A 27,043-nucleotide genomic window follows, 5' to 3' on the forward strand; every position below is an offset into this window, starting at 1 on the left:
TATTCAAGTCACCCAATACACAAACGATGGGCATTTCCTCGACAGGTTGTCAGGCATCCAGCTGGCATCCTAACAACAAGACATGTGGTATGTCTTCATCTGTCCTTACCTGATGCCCTATAAACCCACAGGAAGAACCAGTGAAGCTATGAAGAGGAAGGTCTACCTCCCCACATTTCTAAGAGAGGTTGCTGGCCAACACTTAAGTACACCATATTCAACTGAAGACAACAATACTACCAGATTGGAAGAAAGTGTCTCTCAAACTCTTAAAACTGCTTCTTTGGTGGTTTATAAACTAAGTATCACTCAGCTTTAGAGCATGTTCTGAATGCTCAAAAACAGGAACAGGAGCAAATTCCCCCACATCAAAGCTTTTAAAACTATCTGTAGTTCTTATCCATTACTCACAGTAAGCTTGTGTTTATTCTATGTGAGTAGATTGGTACTACAATTACTCTGGCAGGTGACCAAAAAAACTGGGTCTGAGGCAGGATTACTCCATTAGCATTCAGAACTGTGACAGCCCCTATGTACAGGTGTTGAGCACAGGATGAACCAATTAGATTTACTTACATGTACAACTATCTTTTGACTTGAATAGTTCTCTAAAATTACAGAACATATTTTCCAGGTAGTGACCAGTCCTGTTTCCAAGTCTTCCACTCTCCTCTTATTTACATGATACGCAATAAAGACTTACATGAAAATTAACCTGCTCCAAGTTTGAGGTGTTATGGAGACTGTTTCAGATACAACACACAGATCTACAGAATTCACAGAACTTCAAGATTTTGGAGCTCCTAACCAGTGCCACTTCAGTACATATTTCACTGAGTGCTCCTCTGAAAGTTTCTCCAAGAATCACATTCAGGCTCCCATTCTGATGCAGCCAAAAACCTGACTGCAGGTAAAAAAATTACCAATATGCTGCAGCACATTCAAATATGAAGAATTTACACATGTCATGGTTTCAAATGAGGAAAGCACGAACAAGGTTTACATGGGACAAAGTTCTAAGCAGTCAATAAAACAGTCTCTGAATGGAGCAGCCATACAGGCTCTGGAACAGATACTCTTTCAGAAAAATGTATCTGTAAGGCAAAGAATTCAAAATGATGGCTGTCTAGAACAGATAAAAGCAAAATGCTTCAATGAAGACGGATGAAAGAATCCTCCTTGCAATTAAATGAAGAAAAATTCTAATTAAAGCAGCTCATCACACAAGTTTTGCAGTATACAGCAAAAAGGAAATCTTTAAAAGCATTCTTTCTTCTACAGTGTCACTGCACAGAAGAAATGTAAACTTCCATTCTCACTTTTTCAGTGTCCTAAAGAAAACAGAGTTGGAAGTTAAATAAAGATTCTGGGAACAAAGTAAGAAAGATGGCCAAACTTTTGAACTGAATAGTTAAGAAAAATTCCAAACTTAACTGCATTTAATCTGCCCAAGATAGAACATGCAAATCCTGTATTGTTCTCTGAAGCTAAATAATTGAACAAGAACTTCTACAAAAAAGGTCTGCATACCTGTGGGAATAGCAAAAATGCCAATCACAAACACATCAAAAGCTAATGACAGTTTGTTTAGCTGATCCTCTGATTTCCCTCAAGCTTTGGTATGATCCTCATGATGATGATTAAATACCTATTTACTGATTGGAAAACTGAAATTCTCCATCACTGCAAACATACACACACACATGCAATAACACCAAGTCAAATTCTCCTTTAAAGACTCTTTCTAGTTGAGCAGACTAATTTCTGGGAATTTTCCAAGTCCTGGCGTCTTATACACTGATTTGGATAAAACAAGATGATGATGATGATGACGCAAAGGGCCAAGCTAACGGAAAAAAGGGCAAATGATCTTATTCTTTAGAGGACCTGCATATAAAAGGTAACTGCTGCATCTACTACATAAACAAACAAACAAAATCCCTCAAAATTACCAGGTGGTCTAAAAAACTCTACCTATAAACCTTACTTCATGAATGTAAGTGTTTTCAAGTAAGGCAGAAGTACCAACTCCAACTTCCCTGCTGAGCAAAGGGCACAGGACAACAACCAATTTGAAGAGAGTGGTAAATAGATTAGCATGCAGGTAAAAATATCTTTTCCTTAGATATGTTGTTAGCTTAGTCCAGATGTCAGGAATTCCAGCAGTACACACTGTTCTATCAGAGGGGAGAGGCTTGATGAGTACTGTCAAATTCTGTGTTTCTGGTCCTTGCTTTTAGAGAATATGAAACAAGCCATTTATTAATTAGAAAAATAAAAATCTGAGTTCTTTCCAGCCTCCTGATTATACTCCTGCATATACCTCCTTCCACATCTTTCTCATAACGCACAGCAAACGTACATGCACATGCTGAATAAATATGCCTTCACCTAGAAAAAAAAATTTAAAATGTGCCTGTCAGAAGTGAGATCAGTCACTGGAAAATCCAAATATTTTTCCCTTGAAAGTTTATACCTCCCTTTTTTTTCCTCCTCAACTCTAACCTCACTCTACCACTAACAATCAAAATCTGTTCCTTTTCTAATCTGAAATACAGGTCACCAGGTAAGTTTCCTTCTAAAATATAACACAAATTAAAAAAAAAAACCAAAACCCAAACACAACCCCCCCCACGTGGTAATTAGGTGATATCATGAATCTGTGTGCCCAGTTTTAGTGTTGAAGTTACTGAATCGATATTTCTCGACCCGTTTTGTTTTTACAAGTACATCAAAATCCTAAAAATCAAGAACAGTCATTGTTATTGATTATCAAAGGCTCATTTGCTAAGGAAGACCCTAACAATTAGAGGTAGCATGGGAAAAAATGAAAAGGCCACGCCCCCATGGCTGCAGAAGTGAGGCAGCCTACAATTGTATTACTGTTTTCATTTACAGTTGTATTACTGTTATGATGGAACTGGCCCATGACCAAAGAATTACCCCTTCTGGCCACAAAGAAATCTTTCATCAGATAGTGTATTTTGGTTCTTTGCAAATACCTTCCTACACAAAAGCAGCAAACTCCTCTGGAGCTCTAAAGCCCTCTTTTCAAAGTAGCTAGGAAGATACAGTTGCTTAGTAAAAAAAGAAAACTGGACTACATCACATCCCTCTAGAAGAAGATCCATTACCCACACTGCTCATCAATTAGAGGAAGAATACAAAGGAGTAAAAGGATCAGAATACTGTTTAAAGAGGACTCAACGATAGTTTATGAAGTTAGATTTCAAACCTAACAGTGTTTGGACATTATAGCTTTTCTTGGTAAAAAAACAAAACAACAGAACACCTGAACTTAATGTGAAAACTCAACCAAAAATACAAGCAGTTTTGCTTTATTATCTATCTGTAGCTACACACTGCTTGTATTTAACATTTAAATCTAACTACCACATTCTCAACTTGGCAGGAGGTTAGTAATGAGACATGAGTACAGTAGGATTCCTTAGATAAAAATCAATCTTTCAAAGAGATGATTCAGGACTATGTTTTATAACAGCTTGTCCTTGCTTTCAGTTACGACATATTTCTTTATAAGGGTACAGAGCAGTCAGGAATTTTAGTTTCACTTTTCTTCATATGAGTAATGTAATTTCAATTTGATATATACATATATATAAAAATGCTAATATTATACAAGTTGTAGTGTATTTCTTTAAATTTTTTTTCAATGTTTGAAGAAACTGAATGGTGGCAATACACCACATTTTACAAAGTATATATCCTGTATCACTGATCAAGCAGCCATGCTATTCAAAACAGTATTACCCTTAAAACTGCTGTTAGTTCTGTTTTGATGCAGATTTTCTGAACTAAAAACATACCAAAACCTGCTAGATACTCTGCTATAAACTTAAAGAAATAATGCTTACTGACCTTCTATTTATAAACATTTCAGAATGGAATGGGCCAACAGAAATCTTACGAAATTCCGCTCAGCCCTGGGCAGGCAGACCTGGGCAGCGATGCCATCAGGGCCAGGGAGCAGCTCTGCAGAGATGGTGCTGGGTATGGGAAGGTGGGCGGGGAGGGGGGCAGGCAGCAAGCTGAGCAGGGGGCCAGCCATGTGCCTAGAGCAGTATGTGTAGGGGTGATCCCCTAGGCTCAGCACCCATCAGCTTCCTCCAGGCACTGCATCTTGTTTGAGGCCTCCTAGTACAGGGGAGACATCAAACTGAAGTGAGCTCAGCAGAAGGCCATTAACATGGCAGGGCTGGAGCACTCACCCTGCAAGGAGAGGCTGCAGGGCCAGCACTGGTTCAGCCTGGAGCAGACAGCTTTGGGTCACCTAACAGCCGCCCCCATACCTACAGAGACATCAAGGAGATGTAGCCAGGCTCTTCACAGTGCTGCAGTACAGGAGGACAATAGGATATAAGGAAAAATGCCTTCCCCCACATAGACAGGCAGTGGAACAGGATACCCAAACAGCCCCTGTGCCATCTCCATTCCTGGAGGTTTTCAAGACCCAGGTGGACAAAGCCCTAACTAACCTGATCTGACCTCACAGCTTGGAGCAGAAGGTTGGACCAGAGACTTCCAGAGATCCCTTCCAACCAGAATTATCTTATGACTGATCCTGTGAAACACAGATACACAGTAATATAGCTGTAAGGCTCATCTAGACTCTAATATTCTGTTAATCACCAATGCTGTCCTGCTTTACAGACTAGACGGATCTGCTCTCAATGGGTGGGATCTCTACTCCCTAACTTGGAACTCTCCCCGTTGACTACAAAGGCAGTGCAAAAGCCACATTTGCTAGAGTAAAATGCCAGCTCAGCTGAATCTGGAAACAGCTGCTCATTCCTTCCAGCTAGAGCATCACTATTTCAATCTTTCAGAAAGTTTCCAGTACAGCTATGTCTAGCAGGAAGAAACAGCACATCCTCCATTTTTCATCATGCAGCTTCATCAGCAGCCAATCTCAGTATTCAGCCTCACAGCCAGATAGCACTGGGCTAACTGATTCAGTGTGAAAGACATGCTGCTGGGGCTGACAATGATTACATGGCAGGTATTCAGCTATTCATCCAGCAGCAGCTGGGTTCTTTGTTTCCCCAGCAGGCATCAGGGCTCTGAGCTGACCAACAGGCCTTAGCTGCCTTGACCAGCCTCAAAGCAGACCTCCATACACACTCTCTGCCCATGGGCTACTTTTAAAGTCTGACCATCTGGCCATGAACTATGCTGCAGCTGCACCCAGCCCTCCTCCTGCCTTAGATGGGCTTCCTGCATGGAACTCAGAGTTGACTTGTTATATATACTTGCTTTGTCTGGGACTGTCAACACAACCTGCTCCTGTTACCAATCCTGCCCTGCACACTGTCAGTGAGGACAGGGCCCCTGCCTGTGCTGTGGTCACCCTCAGCTCCTGGTTTGTTATTCCCTGTGGAGCAGCCCTGGTCTTGCTGCTCCCCAAAAATAAGAACCACATGCTGAAGCCATGAACAAGCACAGATGCTGATGACTATGAGAGAGGATTTGCAACCCATCTGCCAATACTGAGCAGTGCCAAAACAGCAGCTGCTGCTCAAAGGCAGGGACAACTAGCTAGGAAGCAGCTCTGCTGAAAAGGACCAGGGGATCCCAGTGGACAGCAAGCCAAACATGAGCCAGCAGTGTGACTCTGCATCACTAAAGGCAAATGATGAACTGAGCTAAATCAGTAAGAGAGTGGCCATCAAATCAAGGGATGCAATTACCCCATGTTACTTGCCACTTTCTAAGCAACATCAGCAACCCAGGGTTCAGTTTTGGTGTCTCCAATTCAAGACAGATATTGAAAGAAAATGGAGAGGATCTTGGGGGGGGGTTTTGTTATGTGTGCATGCACATGTTTGTGTCCACCAAGATAGTTACAGAGTTGGAGAACTTGACATAAGAATGGTTGAAGGAATGGGGTACATCCACCCTAGAGAAGGCTCAAGGTGGATCTCATTTCCAACTTGACATACTGAAAAAGCAGTTGTAGAGGAAATAGAGGTATGCTCTTCAAAAGGAAGCATGGTGAAGAGTTGCAGGCACAAGCTGCTTCAGAGGAAATTCTGCTTGGATAAAGGTAAACAAAAAGACCCAACATTCACTGTAGGAACTAAATGCTGGAATAGGTGGCCCAGAGGTGGTGAAACGTCCCTTGAGGGAAATATGCAAGACTTGGCTTGATGGGATAGCCTAACTCATGTCCCTGCTTCCAACAGAAGGTTGGATCAGATGATCTCCAGAGTCCCCTTCCAAACAAACTAGAGTGTTCTCTGATGCTCTGACTTAGCAAGATACACACTTGCCAGACAGATCTTGTTCTAGAGGTTGGGGGGGGGGGGGGGGAAATCACAACAGCCTCAGGCTGAATTCTGGTGAATCCAGTCAGACCTCACACTACACATTATCAAGGTAACCATTACTGAAGCAGCTCCCTTTGCCTAAGAATTACACACAAAAGATTGCAGGATCTTCTGTGACTGTATTGGGTGTGGCTGAAGTGGAGTTAATTCTCCCCATTGCAGCCCTCGGTGCTGTGCTCTGTACTGGTAGCACACCAGTGTTTTGGCTACTGCTGAGCAGTGCTTGCATCAAGGCTGACTTTCCAACATTTCCCCGCAACCACTCACCGGCAGGCTGGGGCTGGGCAACATCTTGGGAGCAGACATAGCCAGGACAGCTGACCCAAACTGACCAAAGGGATATTCCATACCATATGATGTCAGCTCAGCTATAAAAGCTAAGGGAGATGGAAGGGGGGGGGCATTTGTTATGTTTGTCTTCCAGAGCAACCACTACGCACATAACTCCTGCTTCCAGGAAGCGGCCAGACATCACCTGCCAATGGGAAGTAGAGAATAACATCACTTGTTTTCCTTTGCTTTTTTGCACATGACCTTTGCTTTCGCTTTATTAAACTGTCCTTATCTTGACCCACAAGCCTTTTGCTATATTTTCTCTCCCCTGACCAGCTGAGGATGGGGAGTGATAGAGCAGCTTTAGTGGGCAGCTGGCACACAGCCAGGGTCAAGCTACCACAGTGACATAAGCACCTGAGCTGACAAGTGAAGGTACACTTGTTCTGTACTTTTGTCAAAGTAACACAATATGATTTTGGCAGAGAATTCTACTAACAATTTGTATCGCTTTCTCTGCCAGTATAACCCCTTTAAAATGGTGGGGGTAATGAGCAAGCCACATGCTTAAAATCATAAAGTTTCAAACAACTTAGGAATCTTTTCTGGGAGAAAAAACTGGGAAATTTGCTCTGAACTTGGCCTGACAAATTGTCCTACAAAAAGCACAAAAGTACAGTGACTGCCTGGTAAGCACATTCCTGTTCTTTACACAGGCCTACTGCAATTCTACTCTTTGACCCCTCAGAAATAAACTAATTGGATTAGTGCTTTAAAGGCCACTTGTCATTACATATGAGACTTCGTATTTTATTTTAAGCTCTGTCCCTGTTACAGCAGCATATCACTCTTGGGGTGTGTGTGTGTTAAAGCATTTTTTCCAGTGTCTCTTGTGGGGACTGAAGAACAATAGCACTGCCATTGTTCTGGATCCCATCTTGCTTCAAAATTAATACTAGGTCATACATGGACTCCTGAAAGACAAATATGCCAACCAGATGGTACAAGAGGGAACACATGTGTAACCAGAGATCAGTAGGGCTTTTTATTTGTTTTCAATGTTCTCATACGGGCTCCTATACTAGTCTGAGTCTTGTGGGGGGGTATCAAAAACTACCAAGATGACAACAAAAGCTCCTTCAGAGCACCTGAAGAAGTCCATCTTCTTGCAATCTACTCTGCAACATTATTACAGTACCTAGGAACCCTAAAAACTGATCAGATGATCACTTACCTCTGTGATTTTCATGGAGGTAAACAATATATTAACTTTTTCTACACTGAAAACAATCCCAGGCACACAGGATCCTCCATGTGATTAGCTGTCCACCACAAACCTCAACTTGCTCACAGCTTTAGGCACAGAATACTTAAGCTAACTCCACAGTTATCTGCATATAGACAGTGCTGGCTAGAATGGTGATGGGAACTGGAGGTACAGGTTCCTTTTCATCAGCTGCAGATGGAGCTTGAGCAAGTGACTCAGATGCCCACATGTACTTTTAAAATCAGTAAACTGACACTGACTTCCTCTGAAGTGCTTGCATCAGTTTTGCTTCCTTCTCCTTGGTAAAATACTCATCTTTTACCAGCTGTCCACTTCCTTCCCCATCATCAGCAAAACCTGTAAGTTTACTCCTATTAAAAACAGTTTTCATACCTTTGAATCAAACCTGGTTACAGACAACAGTATTGAAGTTTATCAATGGCCAGGTAAACTACAATTCACACACCTATACTAACAGCCTTCCATTCTGTGTGTCTACTGAAGTCTTCCTTACTTAGGTAAACTACCTACTCATACTGTCATACATTAGAAGACATTCTCCTTTCTTTGACTTCCCATGTCACTAGGAAGTGACTGAAGACTTCATTACTTCTATGCCATTTAGTTTTGCACTGTCAATCTTCCCCTTGAGATTATTTCCTTTTAACCCATTAATATCTCCTGCCTTGGTGATTTTTAATATTCACTAGTACAGCTATCCTGACAACTCTGAAACAGGTCATTCTAGACTGGTTCTACCATTCATTATTGATCTTCTAATTAAATGTAACATTCTTTAACTTTCCATTTTTTGGATGTTCCTCAAAGTCACATGATCTCCTTGGCTACACAAGGCCCTTTGAAAAGTTACCATAGTTTCTCTAAGCATCTGTACAATACTGTAAAGGCACACTCCTTTATGTCCTACATTCTACAAGAAACTGTAAAATAAAAACATTTTAAGAATGACATCACAGTCCTGCCTGAGCCCTAAGGAATATGTTATTTATAAATATTCCCCAATACATTCTCCAGTATATAAGCTTACAAGGTCACCAGTACTCAGGTGCCATCAACCTTTGCTGTGGTTCACAATCTGGTGGTGATATATTCTTTCCTGTTCTTGTTCTACAGTGTTAATCAAACCAGGAGTCTTGCTGTAGAGCTGAGCTGCAGTACTTTTTTTTCCTAACACTGGTTCTGTGGAAGCAATGCTCAGATATCAAGCCATATGAAATGTTTTCTTATTCTTCTTATTTAAAGAAGCCACAGTAGCATAAACGCCAAGCAATGCAGAAGCAGCCCTTGGAATCCTACTACCCATCTTGATACTTCACTGTGAACCTTCTCCCACCTTGCCATCTGTATTCTTCATGCAGATTTAAATAGTAAAAAATAACCCCTCTCTGCCTATCAACATACACAAATAAAATGCATTAAACCAAAATATAGGTTTATCAAAGAGTTCCAAAAGAGAAATATCCAAGTTGCAAGAAACAAAGTATATTTCTTAGACATTCTAAGGTTCCGATGATAGGCATTTTTTAAAAGAGTAGTTGTTTAGAACAAGTTTCCTCATTGCAGTACACTGAAAGCTTTGACATTTAATGTTAGCTTAAGGCTTCATAGCAAGCATGTTTCAGTCCTCTTACCCCTATGATGAACATTTAAAGTTTATGGCAATATTGTCCTTTTAGCCCATGCGTAACATCCAAGAATAACTGTTGCTAAGGGGCTAAGAAGTTTGAACTGTGCATCTCAAACAGTGACCAGAATCCTGAATATACTGTACCCAGCGTATTTAACCTCCTTAGTGAGACCAAAAAAAAAAAAAAAAAGAAGCCTGAGAAAAAACATATGCAAGCTAAAATGGTGGCATGCATTTTTGATAATGCTCTATTTCCTTCCAAACTCTGGATTCCCAGGGCCTGGATTTTTGACGTCATGACCAGGCAGCTTTACAGCAAGCGGAGGCCTGAGAATTAAAAGAAAATTAAAGACATCTTCATTTAAAGGCCATTTTGAGAAATGAACTGCATGTTTCTATATATTTTCTAATCTTTAAAGCAATAAAGAAGTAGATTTTACTTCTGTTTTAATCAAAAGGTAAAGAAGTAATTCACAATTCATAAGACTTCAGCTTTTAAGAAATCATCATATTTAAACAATTCAAAACATAAGGAACAATACAGCTGGAATCGCTAAAAAAAAAAAATTTTTTTTTAAATGCTAGCCCCATGGGCTTAACATAAAAACAAAATATATGTCCAGCATCAGCAATATCTTAGAGCAGTGGTTTGTCAAAAGTATCTTGTGAGTTACAATGTGTTACAAATGATGCAACAGAAACAATAAGCACGATAGGAGACAAGAACAATTACTTTTTATTTTAAATACTGACATGGCTTTACAGACAGAAGTAATTCTTAAATTAGTAGATCTTCAAAGGAGTTCCAGGAAGACTACATGCTAGTCCTTGCCACTAATCTTTTACACGCAGTACAGCCCATCACTACCCCTGCTGTACTTACAGTCCCACCTAAGTCACCTGTGAATAACATTCCTACAAAATCTCACCAGGATTTTTCCACTCGTACGCTGCAGCACTTAGGTAAAGCATACGGGGGGAAGAAGGTTGTCACATCTTCTGAACTGGAAGTTAATTAATTAATTGGAAGTATATTTATTAGTCTGATAACCTCCTGTTAGCAGACCAAAATAAGATTAAAAATATATATGCGTCAAAAAAACATATAAATCAGTTCTTGTACGCTAAAATCAAAGGAAATGTGTCCGTTTTTTAGAACACAAGAGCTTGCTTGAGACATCTGAGTTGCTGGAGCACATCTAGAGAAGGGCAACGAAGCTGGTGAAGGGTCTAGAGCACAAGTCTTATGAGGAGCAGCTGAGAGAACTGGGGTTGTTTAGCCTGGAGAAAAGGAGGCTGAGGGGAGACCTTATCGCTCTCTACAACTACCTGAAAGGAGGTTGTAGTGAGGTGGGTACTGGTCTCTTCTATCAAGTAACTAGTGATAGGATGAGAGGAAATGGCCTCAAGTTGTGCCAGGGGAGGTTTAGATTGGATATTAGAAAAAATTTTCTTTACTGAAAGGGTTGTCAGATATTGGAACAGGCTGCCCAGGGAAGTAGTGGAGTCACCATCCCTGAAGGTGTTCAAAAAATGCGTAGATGTGACACTTCAGGACATGGTTTAGTAGGCATGGTGGTGTTGGTTTGACAGTTGGACTTGATGATCTTGAAGGTCTTTTCCAACCTAAATGATTCTACGATTTTCAGTGTGCTACTGGGGGAAATGATTAATAAGTAGAAACTTGAAAATCCATATTATGTTTATAGACACAACATAGCAGCAAATTACTAGAGTTTGAAATTATCACTTACCAAAATCTACTCTTGTTAGTATGCACTGCATTGGATGGTCAGTTGTATGCCTTGTTGTTGTTGCACCACTTTCATAACAAGTTGCACACAGATCGTAATCATAGCAAATTAAACACTTGTATCGGCGACCTCGAAAATTTCCTTTTAAACATGCATCACAGCTGACACCTGTAAACAAACAAAATTGCTTTAAAACAGCAATAAATGCACTTTATTTTTTTTTAAAAGAGGCAGATTTGTTACTATTGCCTCTCAAGAACCCAAAGGAGCCAGCCATCTCTAACACGTGCAGTTGACACAAGACTCAATTTTTAAATGTATTTACATCTTTAAAAGACACTGCTCTCCCAAAATCAGAATCTTGAATTCCTGAAGTAAAATAAGGGCACACTCAAGCACCTGAATTAATAATAGGTTAAGTTCTAAAATCTCTTCGGACGCACCTTCCTACAGGCACCTTTACCTGGTAGTATTGACTGGTATTTTGACTGTTCAGTTAGGAATCTTGGGCCAAACACTCTTAAGAGCTAAACGGTATAATGGCTGATCCAAGAGGAAAAACCAACAACAAGCAAACCAACCACTGACAAAAATCCACTAGCTTTGCAGCCTTTACTTTCACACTTCCCAATACTTTAATTCTGAAGAACATCATAACTATCCCTGGCATTATATGTGGGGTAGAAATTAGGATCTTTTTCCATTTTAAGTAACAGAAAAAAATTAATGTGTTTTTTGAAGTCAGCTGCACCAGTTCTCCCCACCCTATTTCTTTCTCAAGTTCAATCTTTGCACTGTAAAGTAGGCAAGCTGTATATGTTAGAGAAAGGCTTTATAGCTTCCAAAGGTTTTAATTTTTCTCTGCATGGTTTCAGTTCCCTCTTGGTTATTTAGTTTAGTGCAGAAGTATCATCATCTTGTAATCTGTCAAGTCTAGCACAAACTTCCTTCAATTGCAGTAGCAAATTAAGGGCCTCCACGAAAGAAACCAGTGTATACAATTAAGGCAGGATTTTGATGAACACCCTCTTTCAGCATCAGCTAAGACATGTTCTTCATAGCTTCATATGAGCACAGACAACTTTAGAGAAATAGAACTGCCAGAACAAAATATTCACATTAGCCACCTCCCTATTTTTTTTTAAGCCTAACTGCCAGGGGACTGGTGTTAATTACAGAATTTTTTTTATTGTGCTACTCTGCTCTGTAGCATCTGAACAGAAGCTTTACCACACACAATACAGGAATGCAACAATAAGTAATTTCTTTTACATCTCTACTTATTCAAACAATTTCATCATCACATTTAGATGAACGGTGGAAAAAATTTTCTCTTTTCCTTTAGTTTCTTTACTTACAAGGATAGCTTAAGGCATTATCTAATCACTTCTAATGTCTAAGCACCATGCGTATATGAATACTGAGGCTATTTGTTTAACTGCCTCACTCAGTATCTACTTTGAAAGCATCACTCTACATGGAGTACTATATAAAAAGAAAATATTTCACAAATCTTTGTTAATAGCCTCGAAGAACTACATTTTGAGGATGGCCCTGTTACCACCTTCAAAGTTTGTTTTTTTAAAAATCTCTCACTTGACATGCTTTTCTCTGAAGTTTCATCCATAAACTCTGAAGGATCTGTAACAACCTTTGATGATTTGGACATTGAGAGCGACCTAACTTCTGAGAACACCTGCTTATTAACTCTGTGGAATTAATTTCATTGCTTCAGTTGGTTTGTTTGCTTTTTTTCCATACAGAGATCTACAAAATTTTACCTATGCAGCACTGCTATCTCCCCAACAATGCATGCTATACAGAAACCACTTCTCAGTTATTGGAAGCACAGTAAGTCTTTCTGTTGCCTATTAAACTTTCTAGAAAACAGTTGATCAGCAAGTTAGACATCACACTGAAATAAGCAGACAAGTTTAACCTAAGGTCTGTCAGACACAGCTTTCCAGATAAAATACTAAGCCATCGTTCTCCAGTAAGTCGTATTTTCCCCACTTTTTTATTTTAAGCTCAAAACAGTTGATTTAATGCAGATGTAAGGCTCTTTGCAACAGTCAAACTCCTCCTGTCACATGTCCTCTCAAACATCTAGATTGTTCCTACTTGAAGACAGACATCTTTTAAAGAAGTTTTCATTTACACGTTTTCTTTATGCTAATACTTCTCCATATCATTCCAAACTGCAACCCTCATACACTTTGTGATATTAACTTCAGAGAAATTCAGCCAAACATAAATCACAACATAATGTTTGCATTTAAAACTTCAGAACACTTCCAGTGGAAATGTAAAAGGTCTTCAAATGAGAGATGAATTTTGCTTCTTACAATCAATTATCAGAAAGTCTACAATCTGATTCTAACACAAAAACTAGCATTAGCATAACACATCACTATGGCTGGTGAAGTCAGACCAAGAGAACAGCAAAGTTATAGTGGCAGCATGCTTTCTATATCTCTCAAGGTTAGTATTTTGCCACAACTACCACATCCTTGCCTTCGACAAACAGGCTAACGGCAGGGGATGCACCAAGTTACTTTTATATCCTTTTGTGTAGCACAGAATGAAAACCACAAAAGGGAAAATGATAATTAAATTAAAAGCCTCAGTTTGGGAGCTAAACCCATGCCTAAATCCCAAGACCTCCCCCCGAATTCAGTAGGACCTCTTTTCCAGAAGTTACATCACTTATTCTTCCTTTTACAACAGTGTCAAAGTCAAGTCTGTTATAGTTTTTCCCGTTCTTTAAGCCTATTACTTGGCAGCTAAAACCCCACCCATCTATCCAACCTGGGATCTGGAAATTGAAATACCCAAGCAAATAATCTCCTCCCACCCTATTCCTTCTACTAAACACTTATTTCCCTATGAAAGCTTTGATTTGGTTTTAATTTTTCTCTATTTTAATCTTTACATCAACTGAAATTCCAGAAGTTCATTTCTTTTCCCTGCACAAACCCCAAACACTAAAAGATAACATATTCCAGTCAACACAGCATGTCTTTCACCAGATGTCTATCCAACATTTCCCTGCATTTACCTTACATTTGCAAATACAGTAGGTATGCTACAGATTCAAGAATGTCAGATTAGACTGGATGCGTCCACATTAATCACAGATTTTGAGAAGAAAACATGGTCTGGAGTGGTTTACTTTGAAGCAGGGAACAAAAGCAACCAACCAACCAAAAGAACAGCCCAAAGCGTGACAAGGATTTAGATACTCAGCATACATTTCCAACTTGCACGAAACACTACTGACTTTAAAAGCATTCTTGAATGAAATTCTATCAACCCCAAATGAATTGCTGTTCAGTGAGGACTTCTGATTCACCTTTTGCAAAGCAACGATTTGGAATGATCAGAGTAAGAAATATCGATTTTAGTTACAGATTACATTTTCATTATCATAGATGATAGAGGTGGCTTCCTCAAATGTTTTTCTACTTTATTATTGCTATACAAGTACCCACATATCCTACATAACATATATCACATCTAATTAAAACCTTGCTGCTCACTGACTTTTTTTTTAATGCAACACTGTTCCACTAGAGGGTAGCATTGTGCTAAAAGCCTAAAGGGTTGGCGTTCACTTTAATTGCCAAACTTCCAAGTTCTGAAAGTTTCTTCAGCAGTATTCCCTCACAATATCAATAGTCTCAGTCTCTCCAGCTTCACATTTTGGGTGATATGAATCAGGACATACTCAACAGTCCCATTAACAAAGTATGCTTTACTCCTTCAGTAAAAAATTCTCACTACTTTGATGTCAAGTCATCCCACATCTTCACCTGATGCAGGCCAATTACTTCAAGGAAGATATTATCGCACAAGCATTTTATATATAGCATGCTGAGTAGTGATTTTTTAATTTTTTTTTTTAAAACAAAACAAAACCCCCCTCCCCAACACCTTTCATACTTTGATCCTGATAGCCAAATATAATTTGGTCTTATGACACAGAATTGTTTTTGCTAGGAATTAACTAAAATGAAAGCAACTTCTCCTGGGTTTAACAGAGACACCAAAGGGAGCACATAATCTGATTTCATAATGGAGAGAATAACACTGGACAGACATGGGGTTCAAATATTACATACATCAGGATTAATTTGTTTTTACAATTACAAACAAAGCTAAGGTAACGTCAATTATAGTGTCCTGAGCAGCCCAAGCCATTAGACACCCATTTGTAACAGAGCAAAGAGTTTTTTCCCCACTGGGCCTCCTCAGATACTATGGGCAATCAGAATAATATTAGAAGCCCAATAATCTGGCCCAGATAAAAGTGACCTGAAAAACTGTGGACAACTCAGGGTTTTGTTTTTTTTTCTTATGAAGAACATATGGTCAAAGATAAGCTATATAGAGACACTGGAATATGTTCCTGCATCAAACAATGTGAGCTGCTAGGCTTTATCAATACTTCGCGTGTATCATTTAATTTTTAGAAGTTTCAGAGAAAATGCCATCCACTAATCACTAGGAAACATTTAAAATACATACGAAACCTGGATTTGAAGCATTCAAACAATGAAGACAGCAACATTTGGCTCCCAAGAGCAGTATTTAGCCTGTGTGCTATCCCTGAGAATTAAACTCCTTTGTTTTAGCAAGACATTGGAAGACATTAGGTTCATGGGTAGTTTTACCATTTAACATTCCTGTCAGCAGATACATGCCCAAAAACCAACCTTCCGGCCTGTAATTTAGGTATTGTTTTTAATTCATCAGTGCTCAGAGTGAGGATCACTGAATTTCTTTAATGTCCAACATAAATACATGATTAGCCTGTCAAAATGAAAATGCCAGTTACTTAAGCATTTCTTCCTACCATAAGGAAGGACTGAAGTACTAAAGGTGTTCACCCTTCTCAATGGCTGACAAAATTACATGCAAGAGTACCACACTGAATTTCAAGGGGACTGGACAAACTTTAAGGTTTCTTACCTTTCAAAACCCCAACTTAAGCATGCAAGTGAAAATTAAAAAGTTGTGCTGCCTCTTTTGTGGTGCAAAAGGTTGTAATCCGTGTACTGCATTTTATTTTTATATTCTGAAGAGCATAAGTAACACTTTAATACTTTTAATATGCATCTGATACATTTCAGTGTAAGATGCTCTTTCAGTGGGTTGGTTGGTTTGTTTTTAAATAAATTTGCTTGATATCAACTATCTCATCTGTAGTCCACAGACCACATGGCAACCCCAGGCCTTAAAGCAAGACATTCTACTGAAGTAGTTCAGTTGTTTCCAAGACTGAAGACAGGAAAATATATGCCATTTGGTAACATTAAAAAAAGAAATGCCGAATGTTTCTCACTTTAATAGCCTCATCTCATAATGTAAACTACTGCCTGATTTCCAGAACAGAAAATTCTCTTCTTTCTGTGAAAATTTCACCAGAAATTCAGCCAAACCATAGAACTTTGATTTTTGTTTATTTTTTTCCTCACATGTTTACTAAGGCAGATTGTGAAAACAAACATCAAGGAGACCTACAACACAGAGCATACTCCATCACTCTGGCAGCTCCAAGTGCTGAACAGAAAATTCACACAGCATACCCTTGAAGTAACTAAAAATGCTCCATCCCCTCACACATCCTGTGTGCAACAGGGCTGAACATGCAGTATCTTCCTATAGCAGAGTGGAAGAAGCAGCAACCAGACTAGCATGTCTGCAAAAAGAGCTAGCAGGATTAAAGCTGCAGGCAGAGATGATGTTGACTTGGAATTGGAAAGGGGGGAGGAAAGGGAGGGAATCAGGCCTACATTAGACCAGAAGGGCAAAGAGGCTTTTATTTGCTGGACAGCACTCCTCCTGCCTCTCCAGAGTCTGGAGGAGAAACAGGCACCCGAATCTTGTCATTTCCCTGTTGTCAACAAGTTTCACGAAGCCCACATGCGCAGTGTCTGGTACTTGTCTAGCGCTGGTCTAGAAAGAAAGAATGGAGTAGTACTGCTGGCCCAGCAAGTTCTAGCCTTGGTCCTAACACATGAGCATCAGTCAGCGTGCTACTAAAAGGACTTCTTCCATTTTTGCTTTTGCGCCCCAAGTTGTGGAAGTTACACACAGAATGGTTTCAGTCACCTAGGGCATCAGGACAAGCGATTAGTAAGCACTGCAAAACATGCCCAACACTATGCAGGAATCATGCAGGAGAGATGGCTCCCCACAGCAACAGTCACCTGCCTTTCCCATGAAACTGTCCTTTTCTCTCTGGAATCCCCCAATTCATTCATTCATCATGCCTTCCAATTCTGACACCACAACAAGAATCTCCCACAGCTGACTGCCTCATATCTCTGTTTCAGATGTGCGATAAAATACATGTCTCTATTTCATCCTCAGAGCAGTCCATCCTTTGCACCAAGACAGTCAGGAAGGAGTGTCCCAGACACAAACTATTATCTGGCCAAGTAATTAAACTTATTATCTTAATGCCTATGTGTAAGGGATGAAATAAAGTTGTTCTAGTTAGCTTCATTCTGCTGCTTCCTAACTTGGATTTGTAACCTTTAAAAGTCAGTCCATCAACTTCTGTTTGAATACACAAATTATTTTAATAATGTAGTACTAAAATCAGTCAAAGAACAAAACTGCCATTACAACCATTTATATTTCCCTAAAACACTATCAAAAATTCACTGAATACTGAAAAAGCCACTCAACATCTCTTCTCCAGATGCAACTTTGAAAGGAAGGCCACAATATCTAAATGTAACAAGTAGGGCTGTTTTTACTCCTTTGAAAAACATACTGAAATGCTAACAAAGTATTTGCAGTTCTTCAACACCTTAATCAAAAAATTCCTAAGTCACCTCACTTCAGGATTTACTACTTTCACAGGCAGGTTCTATGTATCTCATGTATCCATCATACTGCCCAGTAGATGGCATCCCACGACACCAAAGACATTTATACAGCAGGTCCAAGAACAACTTTACCACCATCAAAGCAAATATAAACACCAAGTGAACATTTTAATTTTTTAAAAATAGACAACAGAAACACTGGTGGTTTCACTACACCTTAGCTGAAACTGGCTGAAAGAGGGAAGTTGTTTTCTTACAACCCCAGATGGATGACATAACAGCCAACTAGTAAACCCTGTGCACGCAGCTTTCTTTTAAATATTATCTTCTCCAAAAAAATTCCAACCAAACAAAACCCCATCAATATTAATTTATTGATCACTGTCCGAATATCATTGCCCAAGTACCAAATCACTGAAAAAGGAGACAGTACACAAACACATCTGTAAGATGAGGTTTAAATATTGCTCACGTACTCTGACCTGAAACAAGCCAAAACAGGTTCCGTACAAGCACACAGATAGAATCTCAATCGATTCTTCTCAATATTAAACATATATTCTCTCTACACAATAAAAAGACTAATCACTTTCTTTGTTAAAATTTTACACACAAATCCACAGATTCTTCCATCTCTATAGATATACTGCTGGGACACCACACATATAAACCAGGAACTGCTCTAGAGGCTTCTGAAAACTCTGGACTTACTATCTAGACATCGTTTTATCAAGAATCACTATAGAGCCTATGACGCAAAAACCCCCAACTTTCCTGACAACCTAGGTAGAATACCTTCCAATCTTCTGTAACAGAGAACAAACTTGTCTACATTCAAGAAAGGACAGACAAAATAATGCACATCCCTGTGCCAAAATACAGAAAGCAAGCAGATACGTAAAAAGGATTTTAACAAGTTGATAGGAGTCCTGCAAAACTCATTCAGATAAGATGAGAAAGCAGCTACAGGAGACCAATTTTCAAAACACATTTTTTAACTAGCCTACCCTGTTTCTAAGGAATTTTGTTTAGCAAAATATAAATCCACTGTTACTGGAAGACAGCTATTATGTTTGAAACCTCCTAGAAGATTATTGCTATGCCTTCTATTTTCTGTTTTATCATTTTCACAATTTACTGCAAACACCACAAAACAGAAACAGATATATTAGCCCCCCAAAAAGCATAGTAAATACTTACTGACAATCTAAATAGTGTTTTCTAGGCTTCATATCCCGATCACACTCTTCACTAATTGTTCCTTAAGTTCAGAGAAAACTAGGTTACAGTTTTAAATCCTGGCCTCCTACAGCACAAAGATGTTTTCATTCAGGGTACCACAGACTTCTAAATTTTCAACAAAGAATGTCAAGTATCTTCTCTGAATACAGAATTACATTTAACATATTTAAACATTTAAAAACCAGCAGAATTCTTAACCTGTCATGAGAACTGATTTAGTGAAAGGTTTTCCCAGACATGTTTAAGACATTTAAAGTATAACTAGAAACGGTGTACATTGCAAGGATTTTTGATCAAGCAGATTTGGATTTATAATTTAATATTTGATACTCTGTCCCACATGTCTCTTATAACTCAATTAATATAATTTAATTTGACCATCAAAACCATCACAACATGAAAGCCTGCTAGAGTACTGTAAACACATTAAAATTAAACTAATTGCAACACATTTATCAGAGCGCAAAAAGTTTGTAATGTGGCAGCGAAGGGCACTGGCACCAGACATGATCTTACTTAACAACTCTGTTAATCTGGAAAATGGCAAACAGCATGTGAATTCTATTAACAGAAAAATACTTAAACTGAGGAAGCTGTAAACAGTGCCAGGGCAAGAAAATAACTTTAACAGCACTGGGGTAAATCCTGTATCTAGTAAAATCAATGGCAAAGTTTCTCATTTAATAGAACAGAAACAGGTTCCTGAGTTTCTTTCAGGATTAAAGAGACAACAGAAAGATGCAGCCCAGGCAAACATCAACTGAAAGAGAATTGGGCTGGTGGGAAGAACATCACACAAAAATGAGTTTTGTAGGTGTAAGAAAGATGAAGAAACATTGAGAAAATAAAGAAATTAAACAGAAGAACTGGTACTTCTCTGTTGAGCCCTGCAAGAATTAAGATGTAGTCTTCTCAGAAAATAAACCTTTGCTTATTTTGATTTAGTGCGTTATTTAGTAAGAGTAACAAAAAAAAAAAAAAGGGAAAAACAAACAAGGTGAACAAGACACATGTCCAGTCAGGCATGGGAGAGAACTGAGTAGTACAGCTCAACTGAGCAGAAGTTAAAGTGCTTGAAGACTCGATAGTCTTGACTCCTTTTTCTATGAGCCACTGTTTCAGACAGATAAGAGAAAAACATCATAACTCAATACACCCGGCAGAGGCAAAATCCATCAGTTTTCCTTGTAAACTCTTACCTTTGCAAAAAGCTTAGCAGAAATTAAGTATTCTACTTCGGTACACCCTATGCATAGCTCTGGTGTCTGGAATACACACTCGGCTTTACCTCCTTTTGCACTGTCAGACTCACTCCTGACCCTCTTAGACTTAAACATTCCCCAAACAGGCAAATGCAGCAAGCTTTTCTCCCCGGCAGCACAGAGAGGTTAAGATTTAACACAGGCAGCAATGCAGGAACCAGGCCGCACTGGCTGGGTAACCAGAGAGGTAGAAAAGACAAAGTTTTCATGCAGCAAATGTTCCAGCTCTTGCAGTAATGCCTTGTGATTGTCTCACAATATGACACTCATGTCTCACGATAGCCGAGACTTACAGTAAAGACTTGCACAAGGTGGTCTGGAAATACACAGACTTTTCATGTCAGGAAAACACATCCAGAAAGCAGCTGAGAGAGAGAGGGAAAGAACAAGTGGTTCTCTTCTTCATTAAAGAAAGCAGTGATGTCCAATACACAGCTGGCAGCCATACCTAGATTTCTCCCTGTCACCCAACTAAGTTTACAGACAGGAGCACAAGAACACTTTCAAACTTACAGCCTACCTTCAAAATCACCATTCTGAATGGCACCACAATGGCATAAAAGAAATTTATCTTTCCTGAACACCACAAGAGGTCTAGGAACTTGTAAAAATACTTGAGTTTCTCTGAACTCAAGACAGAACGATAACATAAATTTATTTAAACAATGGCAACAGGAGGTCAAAAACCTACAGTATATTCATTTAAGTAGTAGCAGTGTTCTACCCTGGGCTTTCTCAGGCATTTTGCGTACTATGAACATAAACAGACTGCCTTGGCAAACACTATTACTCCCACTCTTTGTTACAGAGAACAGCTTCTCAAGCTGATAACATGCCTGCAGAAGCTACAATTGCTTATGATGTGAAAGCTACACAAGAAAAGTGCTGTGGGAAATGCAGTAACCTAAAGCAAAAAAGGTTTCATGCCTATTTCAGTCTGGCTTTGAGTTTGTTCCATTCCTCTCCCCTTCTTTCTGATTCTCCATGGCACACACTTCTTTCCTAATTGCTTATGTTCCCTGGATTGGCAATCCAGCCATTTGCCAGCCATACCAAATGCCTACCTTTCTCTTTCTTCCTTTCATTAGGAAGAGTTTCATTTAGCTTTATTACTTGTAGTTTCTTTTTTCTTCTCCTCTTACACCACATAGGCATAAAGAACCAAAGACTATCAGAACACTACCTTCTGAACACTTCCCTGACAGTCCCATCCATCCTTTACACATCTATCCAACTTACTTTTCAGAATAATTTACTAATCACTCTATTTGAAAATGATGAGATCGTTTTCCTAAATAGCTTTCAATCTATCACTAAACACTAAAAGCCATTACTGATTTACAGATCACAGTTCATAGTTTTTTCACTGTAATTAGCTCAATCTCTTAAAACTCTTTTTATTAAAGAAAAACTGCTTTAAAAAAAATATTTCTGTTCAAACCTCTCCTCAAAGTAAACCTGATTCTCTGGAAAACCCCTACACAATTTGATTTTTAATCCAACACACTAAAAAGGAAAGCATCACTTGGGACAAGTATGAAAAAAATAATTGTAAGTCTGTCAAACCAGACAACAAGGGATCAATTTACTGTAGAAACATGAAATACAAGTTCATCAGCTTCACTATTATTCTGCCATAAAATCCCAATCATATTAAGAAATTTCAGGACAGGAAGGAAGAGTTCATTTTTATTCCTAGAACTGAAAGCAGCCACCTACAATTTCAAAGAGAAAAAACAATCTCTATTTTTATCTGTATAGAAACCGAAGATACATTAAGGTCACTATTTAGAGCACCTATTTTCAGTTGGAGAGGGAAACAACAACTCTGAACAAAACAATCACTGTGGTTTCAGTATAACTGTTTTGTTGCAGGTATAAACACTAAAAGGCAGAATAAAGACAAAAAAATGGGATTTTTGTTCTATCCTGCCAAAACTCAGATCTCTCAAATCCTCACGTTAAATTTTAATGAAGCAAATTGCCAAGCACTCTAACTTGGACCACAAGAGTCAGACAGGTACCACAATTCCCATCACCTTGCTTCAGAAAAAAGCCTTCTGCAGTCCTTCATCCTTACTCTGCATAGGAGACAGTCATTCAGCCTCGCTCTAGAACAAGACATTCAGAATTAAACAATGTCAAAAACATTTGGAAAACCGCATTTGCACAAAGGATCAACAGCCAGATGGAAACAGTCTGAAACTTACAGTTGCAGAGGAATACTTAGTGCAGGAACCTAATTTAATGACCGAACTACAAAAATCTTATTTCCCACAGAGTTCTAAAAATTTGGAAATTGAGCTTTAACAAAAAAACGCTTTTTGAAATTAAAATAACAGACAGCAATTTATAGACATGTTTTTCTTTATTTGCTGAACTACAAGAACAAAGCAGGTGCCTAATAATACAGTATTTTATCAAAACAGATAAAACATACCTCACTTCATAATTTAAGAAACAAGGAGAGGGAGCATGAAACCCCATTAGGTCTCACTACTACATAGGTGTCACGCTGCAGTTGCAAAATGCACAGAACAGGATTTTAAGAATAAGAAAAATCAACTGTACAAACAAATCTGATAAATCTTCATTGAAAGAAGTTTTTACATGATCTGCCTGTTAGAAAATAATTGAGCGCTATAATATAAAGATACTACTAAAAAACAGCATAGATAATGAAGCTGGGGGAGACACCAGAGATTTTCACTGTTTTACCTCAATTTCTGCATCTTGGAAGGACAGACATAGTGCATTCATAACATTGAAAACCACAACTTTTTCTTTATGTTTTCAGACTAACTTATAAGCTCTGTTCTCCATTTCTACCAGACTCTGCTTGAATTCCACACAGAAAGGTAGTTTTCGTCCACTAAACTGCTGAGCTATTTCAAGTTCAGATGTTTGTCATCAAAAACACTCATTGTCATACCTGCATCTTCTGTAGTTAGTACCTTCTTCAAACACATAAATATTTTTTAAGACTGTCTCACTGCACACCATGTTGGATTCTAAAGTTTGATTTGGGAACACGTCAAACATGCAACCAGTATTACCACCAAAAGAGCACAGCGTTCTAGTCTACAGATACCCATAACTGAAGTTGGGTATAAGCGTGAAACTCTATCCATTTACCTCGGCAGTCTTCAAGGTGGTGTCACTGGGGAGCAGGGACAAAGAGAGACCTTCAGCCCATTCAGCAGAACAGCATGTCCACATTCCTGGTATAACTTTAAGCCAACTGCCTTTTTAACAGGTTTTCTGAACTCTCTATCAACTGTTACAACACACCAGGTCCTACAGGAAACAGTAAGCATTAACTACTTTCCTTCCAGACTCTTCCACATGTGCTACAGCTGGCAGCTACCTTATTTTACTGATACATCTTTCAGCAGAGCAATAAAACTCAGAAGCAATTCAGCACCTCTTGCCTTCCCAAAGCTTACAATTCTACATTAATTTTTCAGGAAGAAAGAGGTATGACACTGCATCTGAAATACTGTCCACATAAAATATAGAGTTGTGAAGCTTTTGGGGGATTTGCAGACATCTTTCAGTACAGGCAACAGACTCACACACAGCAACTTGGAGCCTACAGTACAGCCAATAGTGAGTCCATTTTTCTTGTGTACGATTAGAAGATGCCTTACAATTGCTGCAGGAAGAAAACAAAAGGATTCACAACCCTATTACTTACACACAACTTCTTTAGTCTTCTTTACCCCTAAGGTCTGCTTCGACTTGAATATAGGTCATCAGATCATTCAAAGTATTTCCTCTGTAGTTTCTCATTTCTGAGAGACATTCCTCAGAGTCCCAGCAGCTTCTCTAGAGTTCCTGGATTAATTGGAAGAAACTGCAGTATGGACCTTCACAATTGCTATACACTGCCAAGATCTCCAAATGCTTAGCACTATGAAAGCACGCAGGCAGTGCCATCTTATAGATTAGGGACATTTAATGCAATGTCATATTACACAAGCTAAGAAAGTGTCTCATTTCTTCAAAAGCATTAATTTGTGAGTAAGAACATTGGAAGAAAGGAAAAATAGGTTTGGAAGAAGCTCAACACAAAGTTTAATGGAAGCACTACAAACAGTATTCATCAGCTGCTGACATGAAATATTTGCTCTGAAAAAATACATCATGGTATTCCTCAAAGCTACAGAGTCTGGAGTTCTGCACCTCAATTATCACCCCAAAGTACTTTATTCATGGCTGGATAGCTGTACTCTGGCATGTAATTCTCAACAATCTGCTCCTTCAGCTTTCTGGTCACTTTCAGAACATGGTTTAGTAGGCATGGTTGGTGGTTGGACTTGATGGTCTCAAAGGTCTTTTCCAACCTAAACGATTCTATGATTCTATGATCCCTTGAATTCCTAATGCTTCCAGGAACAAAATATTAAGTGAGCTTTGACATACAATGAGAATGACACCTCTCAGTAGCTGGCTCCAATACTTAAGAGCTGGATAACATCATAGACTACAAAACAACCCCAAAACCTATTAAAATCCTCAATTTTTTTTTTTTAATGTGACATCATCAGTTAAACTTGAGAATTTGCTTCCTGCAGATCCTCTGCTTCTAAATAAACTTCAGACAGCAGTTTGGAATAACACAAGAATGTTATCAATAGCAAACTCTACAACTACAAGTTTGACTAATAACAGTCAATTATTCTAAGGAATCTTCACTTTTAAAGCCACTCTTCTGTAGCAAAATCTTAAGCCGTTTTCTCAGCTCCTCACAAAAGTCTTCCAGAATAAGGAACACTTGGTATGCTCTGGGATCCTGCCTGGGAATTCACAGGCGTTATGCCAAAACAACCCTGGAAAAGATACTGGCAGATCATAGATCACAGCATCCATTCTTTCTGCATTCAGGAGGGCAAATAGGTTTATTCACCTTCGCAGTTTTCCGAAATTGAATATAACCAAGGGAGAAGAGAGCTGGAAAAATCTATCTGACCTCCTCCTTAGTCAAGACACTCTGCACAGTTTCTACTCCATCTTCTTAAATCTGTAAGGTATCTAATTAGTATAATTAACAAATACAAGTCTAAACAATGAAAAAAATTGGTCATGGTTTACAGCAGAAGTAACCAACTTCCAGCTGGAGATCAAACTACACTTACTGACACTTTCATCTTATCAGAACCATACAAACGATAGCAGGGGACAGGTATGGAATAAGATCATATGAGCTATCTTATGCACATCTCTACAGCTTACTTTTGCAAAGCTCAGTCTTTCTTCAAGAGCATCTTAAATTCTCTTTCCCAATCCTACCTCACTTTCCACAGCTAGGTTTAGGTAGAGAGTCTACTCTGGACTAACAATAATTCAGGTGCTGAAGTTAGTGGCCTTATTTATTTTCGGAAAGTAAAGAGAAAGTCAGAAGAAACTTTGGAAACTGCAGTGGTAGGACTACGTCTGTCCAGTTGCAACCTATGTTCCACCGCTACTACTCTTGGTGAAGCTGCTCTCACAGATCCAATTTCATCTGTGAATTACAAGGTGCTTCTCCCAACAGAAATTTTCCACTTGCAGAGACAATCCACACCTCAGCTTGCATACTGATATATACATAATATCTGTACACTAAACACCGTTTGTGTTAGGCACATCTCATTGTTACTGCCTATATTAAAAACATATGCAAATATTTGCAATAATTAAAGCATTTACTTTCTTGACATGAAAGCGAGGTGATGGTATCCTGAGCACAGACAAACCTTTGTGCCCAAACCACAGACTTCTTGAGTCAATTTCATTCTAACTATCTCAAAAGAAAGACCAAACGACAAAGGTTTATAGTCAGACTCCCAGCAGTTTCACATTCACTCCAGGTGAACACCAATTTCTAAGCATATACAGCTAATACACACACAAACTGATAAGTTATGCAAAAAAATGTATTACCAGTAAAACTGAATGTTGTTTCTTACTAGAATTATTTATATGGAAGTAAAGACAGAAGTTACTGACAATCACACAAGAAGTCCTTACATGACTGACCTTGAAAATCTTGTATGATCTATTGCTGCTGGAGCTAGGATACTTGAGATAGGTATCCGCAGATAGCACCTTTTTAACAGCTCATAGCACTGCTCTCCAACCACCCACCTCCAGGATGCCTCCATTCAGCCTCCAAGTAATTCTAATGTTGTTCTAGGCACATGCCCAGGTGTTTGCTTCCAGAAGCTGCCATGAAGTTCCTGCCATACTATCAAGCACCTGGAGAACAACTCTGTTGGTCTGCAGAGGAGCAGGATTTGTTTAGAAATTGGTTTAAAATTACAATCCAAATATGAATATTGATATTCTCAAACCACTTTATCCCATCTGTCACATTAATTCACGCTAATTTCTACACTAACTGTTTATACATAAAGACTTCATCCCATC

General features: G+C 38.9%; 1 protein-coding gene across 3 annotated transcripts in view; it reads right to left on the reverse strand.

Annotated features, from left to right (window-relative positions):
- LOC115336465 (E3 ubiquitin-protein ligase KCMF1) overlaps positions 1 to 27,043 on the reverse strand; it is a 55,490-nt gene that overhangs the window by 18,749 nt on the left and 9,698 nt on the right. For 2 of the 3 annotated variants that reach the window (XM_030003443.2, XM_030003444.2), the window contains one exon: positions 11,290 to 11,457. In XM_030003443.2, the coding sequence (XP_029859303.1) occupies positions 11,290 to 11,457 (168 nt within the window). Of the gene's footprint in view, positions 1 to 11,289; positions 11,458 to 20,925; positions 20,987 to 27,043 lie in introns of those variants that run through there. The other variant, XM_030003442.2, reaches the window with a different exon arrangement.

The sequence above is a fragment of the Aquila chrysaetos genome, chromosome Z (assembly GCF_900496995.4).
Source record: "Aquila chrysaetos chrysaetos chromosome Z, bAquChr1.4, whole genome shotgun sequence".
Classification (NCBI taxonomy): Eukaryota; Metazoa; Chordata; class Aves; order Accipitriformes; family Accipitridae; genus Aquila; species Aquila chrysaetos.